The sequence below is a fragment of the Globicephala melas genome, chromosome 10, assembly GCF_963455315.2.
Source record: "Globicephala melas chromosome 10, mGloMel1.2, whole genome shotgun sequence".
In the NCBI taxonomy this organism is placed as follows: domain Eukaryota; kingdom Metazoa; phylum Chordata; class Mammalia; order Artiodactyla; family Delphinidae; genus Globicephala; species Globicephala melas.
The window spans coordinates 16,648,135-16,668,645 of NC_083323.1; the positions used below are offsets into that span (position 1 = coordinate 16,648,135).

The 20,511-nt window shown below is 41.8% G+C and overlaps 1 protein-coding gene across 5 annotated transcripts in view; it reads right to left on the bottom strand.

Annotated features, from left to right (window-relative positions):
• Window positions 1-20,511, bottom strand: part of C10H12orf75 (chromosome 10 C12orf75 homolog) — a 52,402-nt gene that overhangs the window by 12,855 nt on the left and 19,036 nt on the right. The window contains exons 3-6 of one of the 5 annotated variants that reach the window (XM_060306720.1): window positions 7,986-8,021; window positions 7,086-7,165; window positions 5,701-5,731; window positions 1,919-2,792 (exon numbers count right to left, since the gene is read on the bottom strand). In XM_060306720.1, coding sequence (XP_060162703.1) covers window positions 2,744-2,792; window positions 5,701-5,731; window positions 7,086-7,165; window positions 7,986-8,021 — 196 coding nt within the window. In that variant the 3' untranslated portion in view covers window positions 1,919-2,743. Of the gene's footprint in view, window positions 1-1,918; window positions 2,793-5,700; window positions 5,737-6,416; window positions 6,458-7,085; window positions 7,166-7,985; window positions 8,022-20,511 lie in introns of those variants that run through there. The other 4 variants (XM_030856186.2, XM_060306721.1, XM_060306724.1 and 1 more) reach the window with 4 other exon arrangements.

The following is a 20,511-nucleotide window of genomic DNA, read 5'->3' on the forward strand; positions in this document are numbered from 1 at the left end:
TATAAAAGTGCACGCACACATACACACACACACATATATTAAAAATGCTTTTAACAAATTCCAGGGACTTCCCTGGTGGCACAGTGGTTAAGAATCTGCCTGCCAATGCAGGGAACATGGGTTCGAGCCCTGGTCCGGGACAATCCCACATGACACAGAGCAACTAAGCCCGTGCGCCACAACTACGGAGCCTGCGCCCTAGAGCCCACAAGCCACAACTATTGAGCCCGTGTGTCACAACTACTGAAGCCCGCTCGCCTAGAGCCCGTGCTCCGCGACAAGAGAAGCCACCGCAATGAGAAGCCCGTGCAACGAAGAGTAGCTCCCACTCGCCACAACTAGAGAACGCCCGCGCACAGCAACGAAGACTCAACGCAGCCAAAAATAAATAAATAAATATTTTTTAAAATGGCTAAGATAGTAAATTAAAAAAAAAAATTCCAGAAATTTCTTGATACTCTTTCCTCCAGGAGGTTGAGCTTAATTCCCCTCTCCTTTGAGTGTGGTCTAAACTTATGATTCACTTATAAGGAACAGAGGATGGAAACAGTAAACAAGAAACCTTACAGTGGAGAAACCTGACAGACGCCCCTATCCAAGTGATCATGGTAAATATCACCAATAACAAGTTATGTTGAAATCATGAGATATTATGATATGATGTGATGAGAGGGGCGCTTCACCTCTGTGGTGAAAAACAAAGAAAGACTGAGAAAAATGCCAGGGAGAGGAGACTCAGGAGACAGGATGACTAAATGCGGCAGAATGCAATGCAATCTTGGGTTGGATCCCGGAACAGAAAAAGGATAGTAATAGAAAAACTAATGGAATCCAATGAGAGGCTGCAGTTTAGTTTATAGCATTGTACCAAAGTTCAATTTCTCAGTTTTGACAAATGTGCTACGTTTTGTAAGATGTTATTTAACATTAGGGGAAGCTGGTCAGACATAGAAAGACAAGGAAGGACAAATATCATATGATATTGCTTATACGTGGAATCTAAAAAAAAAATGGTACAAATGAACCTATTTACAAAACAGAAATAGAGTCACAGACGTAGAAAACAAACTTATGGATACCACGGGGGAAGGAGAGGGATAAATTGGGAAATTGGGGTTGACATATACACACGACTATATATAAAATAGATAACTAATAAGAACCTGCTGTATAGCACAGGGAACTCTACTCAATACTCTGTAATGACCTATATGGGAACAGAATCTAAAAACGAGTGGATATACATGTATACGTATAACTGATTCACCTTGCTGTACAGCAGAAACTAACACAACATTGTAAATCAACTATACTCCAATAAAAATTAATGTTTTTAAAAATGAAGGCATATAGGAACTCTCTGTACCATCCTCATACTCCTCTGTAAATGTAAAGTTATTTCAAAATTAAAAGTTTTCAAAAAGTGCATCTGTTATCTCTAATGGGATAAACTGCTGATGTTTCACCTAAATTCCATCATGGACATGTGGATATGGGACAGGAGTAGGTGTATCGTAATCGTTTCTCAGTGACTCTAATCTTCAGCTTTATTTTTCGGATCAATCGGATGTCCCTCTAGAGGGGTGGGAGAGGGAGGGTGGGAGGGAGGCTCAAGAGGGAGGGGCTATGGGGATATATGTATACACATAGCTGATTCACTTTGTTGTACAGCAGAAACGAACCCAACATTGTAAAGCAATTATACTCCAGTAAAGATATAAAAAAAAAATTTGATGTTCCTATGATAGTTGCATGGACCAAATATACAAGATAATGCTTTTCTTCTTGTGAAAAATTTTGGTTTTTCATAGTAATCTATTTATACATTTTTATTTTTATACTGATATATTATATCTATACATCACAATGTGTGACTTACTTGAAAGAGCTCTTTTGAAAAATAATGAAGAAATCCAGGTAAAGAGGGATAAAAATGTTTTAATTGTTGAAATACACTGGTAAATTGAGTGACTTACATTTCAGTACTAAGTGGATACACACGATCACTATTGAATTAAGAACTTTCCAAATATCCGACTAACATCAGTGACAAGTCCTTGAAAACAGTGTAGAACTAACATGATGAGATGCTCTGATCACACACAGGTAGAATGGGAGACTCAATGGCTAGGAAGTATTTGTAGTTACCTAAGCCTTTGACTAAAGAAAATAGGAAATTAATCAAAATGTACATACGGCATGCAAACCTCAACAGTTTAAGTACTGCCATGTAGTACACTGTTCTCAATAAAGAAACTCCTCTGATATTTAAATAAAGCTGAAAACCAAATAGTAAAAAAGGAAAGAGATAACAGTTAGAATCAATTTAACAATTTTACAGCTAAAAATTAACATGAAGTAGAAATAGTGAAAGATAACAGACAAATATATTACTTTGGGTAATTCATCGATAGTGCCTTATTATTGTGAGTTATAAATAGATGAAGGATTTTGTTATATAAAAACTATCAAAAACGTATCAGTGAAAAGACATGATCTTCATGAGCTGTGGGGATGGCCAGGGTGAGAACGCAGCTGGGACACAGCAGCCAGCTGGGCAAGAACCCTTTGTAAGCTTGTCTTCCGCAGGTGGATCAAATATAGTTCCATATACGTGTGTTGTTTAACCAATTCCTTTCTAGTACCACAACATTCAATATGTACCATGGTTTTAACTATAAACTAAGAATTTGGGGCGGTGGGGGGCGACTGCTTAGAATTTCCTTGGAGATGTCTGTGCACGTTACAAAATCCCACAAAGCAAAAATTCCAGCCAGATCTTGATGAGCAGGCTACGAAGGCAACAAACAAAAAAGGGAAAAGAGTTAGCAAGCGCGAAAAGGCACCACTTAGATAAAAACATATCAGCGTTAAGCCTGCAAATTATTTACTGATTTTCTTTTCAGTAAAACACACGTTCAACGTCTGTCCAGTACTGATTTGAGACTGAATATGTGGCCAGCACAGTGTGAAGCACTGATGACACTTATATGAAGAGACCAAGTCAGGTGGAGAGAGAGACTTCTGAACTTATAACCAAAATACAACAGGAGGATGCCCGAACCAAGCTGCACGGCAACCTCACAGAGATACCAACTGCTCAGCCACGGTCTATCCCTTCCTTGTTTGGTCAGACCCTCTCGGGAAGAGGGGCGAGCCATCCACTTCACCTCGAGCTCCCCCCGGGGATCTGATGCAGCGAGCCCATCCACTGGCATTTGAGAAGCATCACTGTGCTGGCAGCACGCCGTATACCTAAATGGGCATAACTTTCACCCTTGGGTCATCTAGGGAAGAAACTACACATTTGTATCGTGATATAAGTAACTTTGATTCTGAAATCATTCCTCAATTTGCTTCAGAAAGTAACCAAATCAGGGCTTCCCTGGTGGCGCAGTGGTTGAGAGTCCGCCTGCCGATGCAGGGGACACGGGTTCGTGCCCCGGTCCGGGAAGATCCCACATTCCGTGGAGCGGCTGGGCCCGTGAGCCATGGCCGCTGAGCCTGCGCGTCCGGAGCCTGTGCTCCGCAATGGGAGAGGCCACAACAGTGAGAGGCCCGCGTACCACAAAAAAAAAAAAAAAAAAAGTTACCAAATCAACTTTGAAGTTGGGTCACTGAGTGAGTTCGGTGGCTTTATTTCTAGAGAGGTTTTATATGTTAGGTCAAAAAAAAAAAGTGTCTCCAATCTTTTCCATAAAATGTCTCTTCTCATCAGGGTTTCTGCCCAATAATTTAAGCTCAGACGCCATGCATACAGATACCTCACAGATAAGTACCACAATGGGCGCTTAGCAATTGAGTAAATGGACAGCCTATCCACTTAGAAAACTTTTCAGATAACTCAAAAGAGGCAAATGGATTGTTTAGCAATAGAGGTAAGGAATGGCAGAAATTGAGAGAGAGGGATGGCAATAAAATAGTTTTTATTTTTATATTGATAGCCACGAGCAGTAGGGAAATATTCTACCTAGCTGTCTAATGTTATGTGGACTGACTAACCAGCAATAGTGCTCAACTGTTATCAGGAAATTTTAGATCCATATACAAAGCTGGACAATCATCTTGTGTAACTTTGTCATGTAAAAACTGAAATTGGGTGAAGCTGGGAGAAGGTAAGGGATTCATCTAAGGTCCTGTGTTAACAGCAGAGCTACCGAGTCTCCAGATATCTATCTACACAGCACTTCTTCCCACTCTATTCAGATGCTTTTTGAAATATACCCTGTTTTCAGGAGGGTAAACACTAATATATGTTTACTTTCTACTAGATTATCTTTTCTATTTGATGCAAATAGTAAAACTACTGCTGCATCAGGGAAAACTAGCAGGGAACTTAGAAATCTACATGAGAGTTAGAACTCTGTTAGAAATACTAGAAATAGAAAATCTCCAGCAAGTTCCTAAAGAGAAGCTCAACACCCTAACGCGGTTATGGGCACTAGGGAATAATGCTCCATAATGCTGTAGCCTTGATGAGAGGGTCTTTGAAAAAGCGGCTGCCCAATATTGTGGTATTTCTTGTCCGGAAGAAACCAGTTACAGCTTCCATGTCCCTTTCCTCCAGTAGGAAAGCTTATTTGTCTCCACCTGTGAGCTTATTCTGCAACCCATCCCATCCCAGACACCAGCATCAGTACTGGCCCTCAGCCAGAAGCTGGTTCAATGTCAAATCAGTCTTGCTTCTGATCTTCCAATGGCTGGATTCTGGTTACAAAAAAGGATGATGGTACAGTGATGATGATATTGATGGTGATGATGACAATTATAGCAGAAGCTACCATTTACTTCACATTTAATCCTAACACAAACCCTTCAATACGCATCAGGGGAAGAAACTTGCCCAGCTAGAAAGTGAAAGAGCCTGAATTCAAATCCAGCATTGTTTGACACCCAAAAGAGAATGGGCTATCTCAGGAGACAGAGCATTCCTGATCACTGGATGTTCAAAAGCGGTGGGATGTCACTCAGCAAGACTGAAAGACAGTGGGGATCTAAGCATTGCATGCATTTTGGTCCAGGTAAACAGAAACTCTTCTCCTCAATGGAAATGCTGCTCAGTAGCTTCTAGAGACTAGTACCCAGACAGTAGTTCATAAATGAAAGCTATTTTTCTTCTGTCCTTGTTCTTGTTTGTCTTATAATTCTAACTCCAAGCTCTTCACCAGGTCCACAGTGCTTCATCTTTTAAACTTGGTCTATGATTTTACTATTCCTTCCTGAAAAACTGCATCTTTGCACACTGACCATTGCCTATCTCTACTGGAGTTTTGGTACTGGTGCATCTTCTCTCTGTATATCAACTACCCCTGACTATGGCCAAACATTTAATATTGATCCTAATCTAATTCCCAACCTCTCTAGTCTCTCCTTGTCTGTCACTTCCAAGGTCCTAGCCCCTCAAAGATTTTGGCAATGAAGAGTGAAACCCTGGTAGTGTAGGCAAACAGCTTGTTCTTATTAAATGAATTAAGTTACATTTGAAAAAATATTAATGAAAAAAAGTAACTGCAAAGAAAATTGATCTAGTCATTAAAGACCTCTTTACAATAAAATATATTGGGTTCCATAGATTTAACCACAAGATGAGACCCCTCCTCATACTCAAGTTCGAGATTTCTTAGAAATATAGAGCATTAATATCTACAGTTCATTCATCCAGGCTAAATATATAGAATTATTTAGAAAAATATACAGTACCTCTTGATTATTGTCATGATATTACTTTCTTCTAATCTTAAAAAAAGAGAAAATTAAGAAAAGTTAAAGGTACAGTTATAAAGAATATATTCCAGTTTCCTACAAAACTACAAATAGTTGTGACATATATGTATTTGCTAGTCTAAATCATCGAGTAGAGAAAAAAATGAGGAACAAATAACCATAGTATGTTAAGAAATAATAAAGGCTTGTGTACAAATTAAATCAAATATCACATATATGTAATTTTATGTGTACATATTAATAGTTCTTTAAAACCATATTATCAGACAACTGTACAGTTATTAGTAAATCAGCATTCTTCACCACGAGCCACACTTAAAAATTTACTTAAGGGACTTCCCTGGTGGCGGAGTGGTTAGGAATCCGCCTGCCAATGCAGGGGACACAGGTTCAAGCCCTGGTTCAGGAAGATCCCACATGCCACGGAGCAACCAAGCCCGTGCGCCACAACTACTGAGCCTGTGCTCTAGAACCCAAGGGCTACAACTACTGAGCCCATGTGCCACAACTACTGAAGCCCATGCACCTAGAGCCTGTGCTCCGCAACAAGAGAAGCCACCGCAACGAGAAGCCCGAGCACTGCAATGAAGAGTAGCCCCTGCTCGCCACAACTAGAGAAGGCCCGTGCACAGCAAAGAGGACCCAACACAGCCAAAAATAAATAATATAAATAAAAATAAATTTTAAAAAAACTTACTTAAGCAAGAAGCTATCTACAAGGCTGCAATCGTACCTATTATCAAAAGAACTTCATTAGCCCTGCAATTACTAACTACTAAAACTCAGAAAAAGGAGTCTCCACTTCATTTCATTATACAAAAGACAGTTAATTTTCTTCTAATCACCAGACTACTTATCAGTCACATTTATAATATATTATAGGAATGTACCTTTATGTTCTACAAAAACTCCATAAACTTACTGAAATGTTTGCTTTCATTTTCACACCGATCATCACTGAAATTAACAAGCAATTTAAAATATCCATGGAGCATAATGACAAACAGAAGCTAAATTTTGCTCTGGAATTACTCCCATCATGTGGGTGGCAATTTCAACAAATGATTACAATGAGCAGATATGGATTTTTTGGTTTTTTTTTTTTAAGGCCGCATGGAGCAGCATGCGAAATCTTAGTTCCCCGACCAGGGGTCAAACCTACGCCCCCTGCAGTGGAAGCGCAGGGTCTTAACCACTGGACTGCCAGGGAAGCCCCAGCTATGGCTCTTACACACAGTTCACTGCAAGTCAGAAATATGTAGGGTGAGTCAGGCAAGCTGAAATATACATTTCATACGTTTTTCACAAAACAAAAAAAAATAAACATGTAGAGAGAGTAAACATCACATGGTTTTACTTACTTTTTCGCACAGTCTTTGTTTGATTGGACACCATATTGACAGCTTCAGATGGCAGACCAACATACACCCCTCCATAGTTTCTTGATGAAAAGAAGCAGAGATAGAAAAAATCAGACCAAACTACGTGGTTACTAAACATTTGCAGAAAATGATGAGAGCATGGGGCCTTCAAACAATTATAGAATTATTAAAATAACTCATGACTTTCCAAAGTAGAATTCAGAATATTATTGCCCTTGGAGAGATCTTGTTTTTCTATGTTAAAAAAAAGAAGCTATATATAAAAAAAAGAAAGCTGTGTAGTAGAATTTTTAGATATTTTACTTGCAATGAGAAAGAAGAGAAGTTAGGATTTTTACAATTTAGTAGAGTAATAAATATCAGTAGCGTGACATGTTACAGTTAATCAGTCAACATTTATCAAGAATTCAGAGTGGTCAATGTGGTATGAGGTGCTATGGGCACACAAAAACACTTTCCCTGTAGGTAGGTATAAAGTGAGAAGGAAGAGAGAGAGATAAGGAGTAATGAGAGTGGAGTTCTGCTAATCAGAGGATGGAAGGACGGAGAAGGCGGAAGGAAGGAAGAGATATCATCCAATTTTAGAGAACAGCACATCCAAAGGCCACAAGATGGAAACTAGCACAAGCCGTGTGCACAGGACAAACCAAGCTTGTTTGGAAGAAGCAAAGATTATGGTCCCTGGGCAAGATATTTATCACACTGCATGCTCCTACCTGTATTCTCTGTGCCAAAAGTTTTCCTGGTGGAATCTGTATTACTGGCAATGTGCTACAGTGGTCGATTAAATGCATGAGTTAAATTAATTCATGTTAAATTAAATCCATGAGGTGGGACCAAAATTATTCAAATTAAAGGTAGCTTCAACACCAAACATACCTCCTCTTGTCATCTTCTGTTATTGATTCTTCTGTTCTAAAAGGTCAAAAACGTTTGCTATGAGCTGTTTGGTTACACAGTCAGAGACTTCATTTTTGGCTCTGAGAAAAGAGGGACTGACGAGTTAAAGCCAATTTTGTTTATTTCAAGTTCTTCCATCAAGTATTTCTGTAACACAGGATTCTCTCTTCACCTCAATCATTTATATACTAAGAAATTGGCAGTTTTCTACTTACCAAAAAGCGCAAATCCATCAAATGCCAATAAGTCCAATTGCTGAACAAGATCAAACACTGAGGTAACCATAATGGAAAAGAATATAAAGAAAAGAATGTCCATATGTGTATAACCGAGTCACTTTGCTGTACAGCAGAGATGGGCACAAGACTGTAAATCAACTATACTTCAATTAAAAAAAATTTAATTAAAAAAACAGAAAACACTAATTCGAGGGACAAAAAACAAAAACAAAAAACCTGAGGGCAGCCAATACTGGAAAGAGCACATTAATTGGGTGTCAGGAAGCCTGGGTTCTTGTCTGGCTGTGCCACCCGCTCCCTGTGTGACAGGCTGTGGGCAAGTTGCCAGCCTGTATCTCATCTGTAAAATAACAGGGTCGACCAGATGACGCCCAAGGTCCCTTCTAGTCCTAACACACTATGAGTTTGTGTCTCTTATGCCAGTTCAGCAGCACAGTTCTAGGTATGAAAGATTTCCTTAGTGCAAAAAAAGTCAATTTAACTTTCTTTTATCTAAAAAAAAACAGCCATTTTATACATGATCTACTACAAAGAGGGAAATGTTCAAAGGAAATTTCTAGAGGGAATCACTACTTTAAAATGCACAGTATCTTTCCTTGAATAAGAGGAATCCATATTCTACTAGAATTCCTTGGCGTATTTTTAGATCAGGAAGTTTACCTTGAAGTACTAGCTAGCATACATTAGTTATTTTTCTGAAAGAAAAAAAAAAAACAAGGTTCAAATGTATCTCGCTGAACTCAACTTGTAATTATAAGGGGCTTCAGTTAAGAAGAAAGCAGACTGAAAACATCTAAACAGCTTCACTGAATCTTTTAATTGCTAGGATTGTCATATCATGGTTTCACACATTTAAAAGCTGTGAATGTATATATGTACATGAGATTTTGCTTCATTGCAACAGCCCGTAAATCAGAAGTCTATAGAGAAAGGAAGTGGAGATTTGGAAATTATCTGTTAAACACTGGCCATGCACACAGAAAATACTCCAATAGAGGGCAAAAGCCACCCTGCAATCCAATTTGTCCAAATTGAGCCCATAACCCACTTTTAATTATCAACTTCATTTATCTCTTGCTAAAGTTGGATCGTTTTTTAATTCAAAGGTGTCAAAGTCATGCTGTATTAGAACTGGTGCTATGCTTATTGAAGTGGTATAACACTTTCAGGTGCTGTTTACCAGTTTTAATTAAAATGGATTTATAACCCGTTAGTACAGATACTAGGAAAAATGATGGTGACAAACTCGTTCAAGATTATCAGAACTGTTTACTCTGGTTCTGAATGGCCAACATTATAATGAAATTGTTTGTGAAGCTGAAACTGGCAGATTTGGACATATACAATGTCTCGTTTTTTCTCACAGATATTCTTTTCATATCCAATGACATATCTGTGTATTTTAAACCTTTCCCCTTTTGCCTAATCCATCTTAAGGATTTATTCAGTGTTTTAAAATATATTTAACTTCCCCTAATGTAAAAAAATAGTGAATTATTTTTAATCTATTATCTCTCATAAATTATTCAATGTCCTAAAACCCAACTGTTTTAGGTTTTGAGTAATGGCCTGGCCGTCCGAACACCTGGGCTGCCCCACCTGTGCACAACTTGAAATCACTGTACTTGTTTCCCCTCACAGAACATATTTTGAAAGATTTTGTTATCAACTGGCCTTACTATCTCACTTGCTGATAATTTTCTTAGACACACAAGTGCCAAAGGAAGCCTCTGATGTGCATGGGATGGTTCCCACGGGGTGTTTGTGTAATTCGAATCCAAGGCAAATAAATCTTATATTTTGCTAATGTAGAGCCTGGGCAGCCTCCTTGTAGGCACACGCAGATTTCCGTTCAGTTTCTAAAGTAATGAACATAGCCTGTGGTCCTTCTTCGAAGCTGCCAATCCAGAGCGTAGGGCTAGGAACTGCGCTCGGGCCAGATCACCCCCCACCATGGAGCCCTTGGATGAGCCAGTGTTTTTCATGAGGGACTTGATTATTCTTCTTTTCTGGTCACGACAGCTTTAGTGGAAGGGCAGTGGTTACTGTGCAGCCTGCAGCTGTGATTGCTGACGGATCACAAGACTTGTTCCTAAAGCAGGGAAGGAAGTGGGGAGGAAGCGCAGGACAGAAAGCCACACGGACTCCGCCTTGGCGAGAACAGCAGTCGCTGACAGAGTCTGGAGGGCCCTCGATCACGGACATCATGGCCCTATTTTCTGTTGGTACTAAAGACAAAGAATGAGATGACTTCACCCTGGAGTCTTCCCTTAGAAAACAGAGACTGAAGATTGAATTAGTCCATGCTGGAAACGACAAAGTGAAAAAGAGGCCGATTCACATTAGATGAGCTGGAAAAGGCCAGACCACACTGCTCGGAGTTAATTGGTCCAGATATCTCCACAAACTCAGCCTACCCGTACATTTGCTCCTTTAGACAAGAAGCAAGTGGACATACCTCAACCAGGAGAGATCTCCTAGTGCAGCAATCCACTCCTAAATAGTAGTTCTGAAGCACAGTGCAGGAGTCAATGCCCAGGTGCCCACAGGCAGAGGCACTGAAAATGGGAAGTGTGAATGAAGGGATTCAGGGACGAGAACACCCCTGAATCTACCATAAATAGGGAAGAAACCTTGAGAATAAGGCTTCTACCAAGGGAACCAAAACACGGGGTTGTAGGAGGCAAGGGACCAGATACCATCGATCAAATCACCTAAAAACAAAAAGTGAAAGGTAACTTTCACCAGTTTCCCTCCCCGCTCCCCCCGCTCCGGTCCCAATTTCACCACCATGGAGGCTGATGTCAATAAGGGGAAGGAAAGCCAGCACAAATTACCAAGGGGTCGACAACTGGAAACAACTACATGGCCTAGCAACACAAAATCTGCTCTGGCCAGGGAAACTGTGCTGGACTCACCCTCCCCACGTTCTGCAACGCAGGGGCGAGGACTCTGAGAAACATCCTCCTTTGCCACCCGGCTCCCTGTTAGGTTCTACCAGATGGGATGCTCAAGAGACATGAAATGCAAAAAGAGGGGAAAGGGCTGCTCCTTCTAGCTCTGCGTGCTGCTCCAGCCTACAGCACCCCAGCAGCTGGCTCCAGTTTCCAGGACTGGCCCTGTTAACACTCCTTTTCGGGTCACTACAGCTCAAGTGGGTGGGCAGTGGCTACTATGTGGCCTCCAACTGTGGTTACTGCTGGATTACAACATTCAGCTGCGATTACACCAGCCTGGCAGTGCCCTCTCTCCAGAAGTCAGTGTCCCAGCCCCAGAGAACCGCTCCTCTTCCAGGTCCTAGATTCCAATAACCCCAACTTCCTTCCTTTGTCACTCCTGCCCTAGGAACAGTAGCCACTTCCTATTATAACTCTCCCTACGACCTCAGCCTTCCCTTCTTACATCCTCAATCCTCCATGACCTGTTCAACCAATTCCTAATAGTAATTTCTCTCTGCTAAAATATTTAATGTGGTTTCCTTTACCCTGACTGGACACGAACTGACACATTACTTGGTAGCAAGAGTAGGGTTTATCTCCCAGCCCTGCATTGAACGTGTCTCACTAAAGCATTTAAAGTACCTGTTATTTCCTGTTTATCAGGCCCAATTACCATGTCATCAGTGTATTGGACCAGTATGACGTGCTGTGGGACATCAGTAACATCAAGATATTGCCGAATAGAGGATGAACGGCAACACTGTGATGGTATACTGTTGGCCTTGCCAGGTAAAAGCAAACTGCTTCTGTTATCCTCGCAAACCAGTTCAGAGGTAAAGTATTCGTCAAAGGTTGCAAAACAGGAGCTAGGGGCTATGTTGAGTGTTTTCAATAAAGATACCACACCTTGAACAGCAGCTGAAATTGGAATCACCATTTCATCAAGTTTACAAGAATCCAAAGTCACTCTCTAAAATAAATCTGCCTTCCACATGGGCCAAAGAGGCAAGTTAAAAGGAGACATGAGAAGCGTCTTCATTTTTTCGAGTCTTTGGTGACGGCACCAATTTCTGCAACTCCACCAGGAATGCAGTATTCCTTTTTGTATATTATTCTGGTATAGAAGGGAAATTCCATAGGCTTCTATTTGACCCTTCCTACCAAGATAGCCCTTCCTTCACAGGTCAGAGAGCCAATGTGGGGATTCTTCCAGTTGCCAAATACATCTACTCTGATTATGAACTCACAAACTGAGGAAATAACCAGAGTATGGGATCTGCAGACTACTGGACTCACTGCAATTTTTAGGTTAGCCAAAATTCCATTTTTTACCTGATGACTATAAGCCCACACATGGACTGATCGCCCATAATGGCATTTTGGGTCCTCAGGCGTTAACAGCAACTCAGAGCCAGTGACTAGAAATCTCTAAAAGGTCCAGGCACTTCCTTTTGTTCTGCACACAGTTGCTCTAGTAAATGAACACAAATCCTTTGGGGAAGATGTGAAAAAATATCTACCGTACATACATGTGGCCGTGTTTAAAATTCCCTCAAGGGAATGTGGCCTTAATTACTCTGAGTCTGACTTGGGTTTGGAAACTGGGTTAAGAGGCTATGCCTTTCCATTGTGATGACTCAGCTTAGCTTTCTGGCTCACAGACCAGAAGTCTTCCTCTTATAAAATATACAGAGGGAGAAAATGAACCCTTAGGTGGCCATCTTTCTCATCTATCCCTAGGGAGATTGTGATCAACTAGCTCTCATTAAAATTCCTTCCAGGATGAAACATTCTGCCTCTTCATCCCTGCTGTCTGTTATGGCAAGTGTGCCCACCTTGTCTTAGGTGGTTCAGTTCTTGGCCTCTGCTTCTCTGGGATCCTGTCACACCCAAGGAAACAAAGAACCCATCTCAAGGGCAGCATGTCCCAACTGTCATAGCCACGTTATAGAGGACAGCCATCTTAGATACTCCCTTCACTATGTGTCTCTCAATTTGCTCAGTCTCCTAGGGAAGGGGGTCTCCTCCGCAGTGGGGAGCAGCTCACACTTGAGAAATTCACACCAGCTTTCCTATCTCTTCAAGCCTTTGGATTCCTTCCTCTCCATCACACCAGAGAAGTTCTGACATGCTCCTCCCCTGGTGAGAGCATAAGCTCCTTCAGTTTAGTTTCGTCAACCAAGTTGACTAAACTGTTAAGAGTCCTAGCCATGCACCTAAATTAAATCTGGAATCTCTGTTAAATACAACAATATCAATAAATTCAGTCTCAGCATACACTGCTTCTCCTTGGTCTCACACCCTTAGAAGCCATTTCCATACATATTCCTGAGGATTCTGGTAGAAGAAAATGCACAAGCCTGCAATTACTTTGCAGTATAAGCTCTTTCTTCCCAGGTCAGACATTGTGCTTGTCCCGTGGGAACATCCTGAGATCTGATTCTATTTGTGGGTCCCGTAGCAATAAGGGGTGGTTGCAGCAGGCCCTGAGGGGGACAAGCACCCCCTAACAAGGCAATCACCCAGGCGAGGGGACCCAATTCCATGCCTCTTACCCAGCTGGTCTACCCCATTCTCAAAGGCCCTGCCAGGAAAACAGGAAGTTTCTGGCTGGCAAAGATGGGGAGAGAAAGTCAGCTCTTCATCATTAGCTTCACCTCAATTTTAATTTAGCCCAGTCTAGTGCTCTTGAGAGAGGAAATGGGAAATAGACGAGGCTACAACAGCTGTCTCTAATCTAACCAGGGACTAAATGGCCACAGACTACCCCCTGCAATGTGTAACTGAATCTAAAACAGCTAACAAAGAAAGCCCGGCCACTTAACACAGTCTTAATGCCTTAATATCATGGCAAGAGAAGGTCACGGCCCCCCTCGATTTCTGGCGTCCCCAACTAAGTGAAGAGGAAGGCAGGGTGGAGTGTAAAGAGGCGGGTAGGCTGGCTTTTTTTATTCAGTGGTGTAAGCAACCACCCATTTGAATAATTTTGAGGGTCTGGAAAGGCTAAGATTTAAATATAGTTTAATTCTACCTGTTGGCTAAAGTTACAAATTCAAGTTCTCTATTATCCATCACATGTGCCTCAGTGTCAACGAAGGGAGAGGCACGTGAAAGAGGAGGCCGGGCCCCAGGGGAGGGGCTGGAACTAAGAGCTGGGGTTCGGGTATAAACAGGGTACGTTTCACAGTGGTGCCCAGGACACATTTTAGAAGGAAGACTTACTTCTTGGGTCCAAAGAGTAAAGGAGCGAAGAGGTACTGAAAGACCTCGATTAAGTTTAGCAAGTAGTGCCTCCATTTTTTTTTTTTTTTTTGCGGTACGCGGGCCTCTCACTGCTGTGGCCTCTCCCGTTGTGGAGCACAGGCTCCGGACGCGCAGGCTCAGCGGCCATGGCTCACGGGCCCAGCCGCTCCGCGGCATGTGGGATCTTCCAGGACCGGGGCACAAACCCGTGTCCCCCGCATCGGCAGGCGGACTCTCAACCACTGCGCCACCAGGGAAGCCTAGTTCCTCCATTTTTAAATCCCCATGAGCCACTACTCTACAGAGTAAACTTGTGTAATAAACTTGTTTTTTTCCAGAGGGAGCATGACCGAAAGCCTCTTGGTAAATTGCTTTCTCTGGTCTCAAGACAGTGTCTTATTTCTGGGCATATACAGCATCTGAAAATTTGTGGAAAGTGATGTCACATTTAGAAAGAAAATGTAATGGTGCGATATTGTTTAATCAAAAGGTCACGTCACATCTTTTGGAAAAAAACTTTTAAACCGCAAGAACATTTCCTAAGAACCATGGAGCATATGTTAACAATTTGGGACCAGGTTTAAAAAATACACTGGGCATTTAATTACCATCGGGTCTCTCTTTGTTAACAAAGATTTAGCTTCTTTTATCAAAGGACAGGTGTTGGAGGAGAAACAATGTGTCCAAGTTAAAGCCATCCACTGAGTCTCATGATAATCTCCTAGAGTGAGATCACATGCTCCCAGTGTCTGACTCAGATTTTCGGCCACTGCATTCATAAAAATGTTTGCAGAGCCAAGTGTGATTGAGGGTGACCACCAGTCTGTCATTTCCTCCCACTTTGGGGATTGCTGAAAAGCTAAATCCTCAGTTGATAGTTTAAAAATGACACATCTTGTTATAAAACAGAAACTAACACACCATTGTAAAGCTATTATACTCCAATAAAGATGTTTAAAAAAAAAGACACACCTTTGCAGAGCAATATAGTGTTTAGTGATCGCTATCTTACCAAAGTTGCCCCTATTTGGGGCGATGTCAGAAAAAGAAAAAAAAAAAAAAGCAACTGTTGGTTTCAAAAGTGCTTTCTTATATCTCAGAGTTTCCACCAAATACTTCTAGCCTACTTCCTTTGAAGCCAGCGTGGCACTCTCCTCACACTTCTCAGATTGAGTATCTACACTGATCCAGATTCTCTAGGTCACTGCACACCCATCTGCTTCCTACTAGCTTTGCAGACCTTCTCCTAAATGAACCAGAGACACTGAATTTCTCTCTAACCATAAAGCACTGAATTTCTCTCTAACCATAAAGCTCTGACTTCTTTTAAGTCAAGGTTCCAGAAGGTGAGACACTTCCAAACCAGCTCCATGTCTGTGGTTGCTCTTTGGGGCTGGCTGGCTTTCCTCTGCCTGTCCTTTCTTCATTAATGTATTTCGTGCATATACCTATTTAAAGCTAACTCTCCACACAAAACACATAAACCTTTCAATCCATTTATACCATCCTATCAATAACGATCACTTCAATGAAGCGAGACCTTATTCAGAGTTACTACAGTAAATATAAACCACTACTTTTTTTCTTCTTCAGTAGCACATGGTAATCAGAATATTTTCGTCACAATATTTGCTTAGTTTCTGGGTTGTATAAAATAGCTGTCCCAAGTGACCTACAAAAAGGGTTTCAAAGGTAAAATAATGGAACCACGGCATGGACACATCATGTGCATTCTCTAGAACAAACACAGATGATAAACATCAGGCAGCCGCTAGCCACTCCAATTAATAGCTCCTCACGCACGGTGGCTACAGGTGCCTTAAAATTCAGAACGTTCTCACTGCCCTAGACTTCCAGAACGACATAGTTCTGTGGCAAAGAAAGGATTTATTTTTCACTTATTCATCAACAAAAATGTTCTAAATACAGAGCTATTCTTATTAGCGATGATCTAAAAAGCAGAAAAACAGGCTGCAGCCTTTTCTTTTTCCATATTTGCAGTGTCACTACAGAGGCCAAACTTATTTTGATTTGTAAACGGTACAATTTCAACACGGAAGCCTCAGGAGATCATGCGTGTAGCTCCAATGATCTATTCTTAGTTAGCATTCATGATCATCTTTTGGAATAAGCTTATGAATTGACAATGTTTACTTCCATTTGACACTACCATCCTCTAGATAAAGTGGAATCATTTAATTTTCTCTATAATATGTTTTTATGATGACCCCTCCTTTTCACGGAGGTTCCAATCGATTCTACCAAGCATTTAATTACATATGATACTGGACAGAATTAACACTTTATCATTGACTGTTAGGGCCTATATGTAATCTCATTCATGTCTTCACAATTTCAAAACTTCTTAGGACAGTTAGCTTTAAGTCTCTCTCCTTGGATGGGTCCCTTTCTTTCTTCCAGAATGTACTACCGGAGAACATGAGTGACATTTGCTCTTTGTATGGGGTAATGGATCAAGAATTAAATTGTAATTTCCCTACCCCTCTTCTGTTCTCCTTCTAAGAAGCACACAGTGCTGGATTATTTCAACATTGGGTGTAGAAGTATCCTTTGCTACAAAGCAGGCAGGAGTGTTCTCTCCCCTTTAAGAAACCTTGCTTTTCCCAGATGTATCACTTTTCTCAAAACCTTGGGAATAAGCAGCTTGTTTTCCCTCGTCCCAGGGTCTCCAAACAGGAGACAGAGCCAGAATGCTCCCAACCTCCCCAAAGCACTCCTTTAGATGGGGCCAATTTCATTTCCACTCAAAAACTCTCCTCGTTGGCATCAGCCCTGCCATAACAGCCCCGGATGCACTAAACATCTCGGCCCTGACTCAAAGGTTTTCTTCCTAACCGTCATTACCGTGGACAATTTTAAATCCCATGAAAACCACCTAAACGACCTCTTGCTTCACATTTTGCTGACTTCCTCTATCCCAGCAACTTTTACTGCTGCTCTAAGAATTTAATCCCAGGAGTGCTCCATGGAGCTTAGTTCCTGCAATTATTTCACCTCTGATATTTTAGAGTAGACAATCCCACTCCTTAGGGGAAAAAAAAAATCCTTCTTTCTCCCCTCCCCACAATTCCCAAGAAGCCTCCAGTCCCAGCTCTCCCCATTCATCAGCCCCTTAGGGCTTCCCCTCCCCCTCTCTCTAGCATGTGCCTTGCAGTCAAGCATTTCAACCATACTTGCCGGTCACCACCAACCCCTCTCTATCCCTGAATGAACCCACTCAATTGCTTCTCTGCCTTTTATTCCACTGGGTCCCACCAAGGAAAATCTGACCATGTATTGATGAGCAACTAATGGGAATGTGAGATTTCTAACCACAGCAAGGCCCTCAATGCACTGGGTCTTCTGCCATCAGGGATTCATAACAGAGGCACTGCCAAATCTTTTCAACAACCCTTAAACCACCTAATAATTCTAGCTACCATTTATGGGCAGGGGGTGGGGGGACAGGATGGGGGAGCAGGATAGCAACACATAATACCAAGTATTATCTTAGGAGCTGAATATACTGTACTAATAACCATCATAACCATTAAGCAGTTACTTAACCTCTCTGTGTCCCATCTCCTCATTTGTAAAATGAAAGAGCACTACTGTCTTCATCAGCCTGTTGGGGGTACTGAATGAGATAATGTACTTAAAGTGCTGGAAATCACTCTATGGTATGCAATTCTCAATAAAGATGAGCTATTAAAACTGAGAATGATGAGGATAATGATGAAGACGGTTACCCTGAACAGTTATTATTATCCCAATTTTACGGATAAGAAGATTAAAGACACAATATCACACAGCTAGTAAAGGATGGAGAGCAGTTTAAACAGAGGTCTGTCTGCTTCCAAAATGCATGCTTTTTCAATGCTACTTCCACCCCAGAAGACGGGTAGAATTTTTCAATGCTACCTCACTTCAGAAGACAGCCTTGCCTGCCATGTCACAGAGGAGAAACAAGGCTATCAGATACCCTCAGGCTTGTAATTAGGAGAGGGCTCAGCTGACACGGTGTATATGACACGAGAAATTATAAAGAATTCCAAGGAAACTCAAGATTAGAGACACATAATTCCATGTTTTAAAAAAGACAGAGCTGGGCTTCCCTGGTGGCGCAGTGGTTGAGAGTCCGCCTGCCGATGTAGGGGACACGGGTTCGTGCCCCGGTCTGGGAAGATCCCACATGCCGCGGAGCGGCTGGGCCCGTGAGCCATGGCCGCTGAGCCTGCGCGTCCGGAGCCTGTGCTCCGCAGCGGGAGAGGCCACAACAGTGAGAGGCCCGCGTACCGCAAAAAAAAAAGAGCTTCAGCATGTTTTTGTTGTTGTTGTTGTTTTAAAGATTTTTTTTTGTGATGTGGACCATTTTTAAAGTATTTAATTTGTTACCATATTGCTTCTGCTTTATATTTTGGGTTTTTTTGGCCTCGGGGCATGCGGGATCTCAGCTTCCCCGACCAGGGATTGAACCCGCATCCCCTGCCTTGGAAGGCAAAGTCTCAACCACTGGACTGCCAGGGAAGTCCCTTCGGCGTGTTTTATGATAACTCATTCCAAGATATTTTTCTCTATAGCTGTCACATTCCATAACAATAAAATTACTTTACCCAGAAAAAAGTCTTAATGAAATATCACTTTACAAGTTTTAAGTGAAAGAAGTATTTGAATAACCTTGTTTAAATTGAGTGGCCATGAGCTTTTATGTTCAACAGCAGACATTAAATTTGAGTCAACTTGTTATTCAACATATATTTGGAAAATTCATATATATAGAATATATGTATTCTTAAAAATCAAGAGATTTTTTTCTGAAATAACATGGAAGGTGACCTACATGGAGAAGCTGCTTCTCTTCTGCCTGCCCAGTTATAATTCTCTCCCATTCTGGTAACAGCATCACCACTCTCCCACTGTTTAGCCATATGGTTAGGTGAGGTTAATGATACCAATTGGCTGCAGCAGCGGGCACGTGACCCAGGCCTGGCCAATGAGAGCCCACGTTCCCCTGGCCCACTGACTGGTTCAGGGAGAGGCACCTGACCCCACGTCCTAGCCAGGGAAAGCCTAGCCCTAGGACTTTTGATCAAACTACGGAGAAAGAGAAGCTCTTTTTCTACAGGAATTATTAAGCTGATGAGATAGAAAGTGGCCATCTCCATCACCACTGGGGGAAAGCTGCCTTAGCATGGAGCCAAAAACAGGAAAGTAGAGATGAGAGTTTCTTCCTGTCATTCAATCACCTGGATCCAGCTGTGACTAAGGCCTAACCCTTGGAAGTTTTCCGTTACACATGCCAATAAATTCCTTTATGTTTGTTTGTTTAGGCCAGTTTAAGCTGGGCTTCTGCCATTTCCAACCAAAAATATCCCAACACGACCTATTTGTGCCAAATAGCTAAGATAATTCGCAGAAATAAAATAAAAGCATGGCTGGGGTAAGACGGGAATAAAGACACAGACCTACTAGAGAATGGACTTGAGGATATGGGGAGGGGGAAGGGTAAGCTGTGACAAAGTGAGAGAGTGGCATGGACATATATACACTACCAAATGTAAAACAGATAGCTAGTGGGAAGCAGCCCCATAGCACAGGGAGATCAGCTTGGTGCTTTGTGACCACCTGGAGGGGTGGGAAAGGGAGGGTGGGAGGGAGGGAGACGCAAGAGGGAAGAGATATGGGAACATATGTATATGTATAACTGATTCACTTTGTTATAAAGCAGAAACTAACACACCATGGTAAAGCAATTATACTCCAATAAAGATGTTAAAAAAAATAAAAAATAAAAGCATGGTTGATTCGCAGGTTTGTGAAAATAGCCAAATGTCATCACATTGAATTTACTTCTGTTTTGTTCTGCATGTTAGTGTACTGTGATTTATTTTTGAAAAGAGAGGGAGAGAATAAAGAAGGTCTTGGGCTTCCCTGGTGGCGCAGTGGTTGAGAGTCCGCCTGCCGATGCAGGGGACACGGGTTTGTGCCCCGATCCGGGAAGATCCCACATGCCGCGGAGCGGCTGGGCCCGTGAGCCATGGCCGCTAAGCCTGCGCGTCCAGAGCCTGTGCTCCGCAGTGGGAG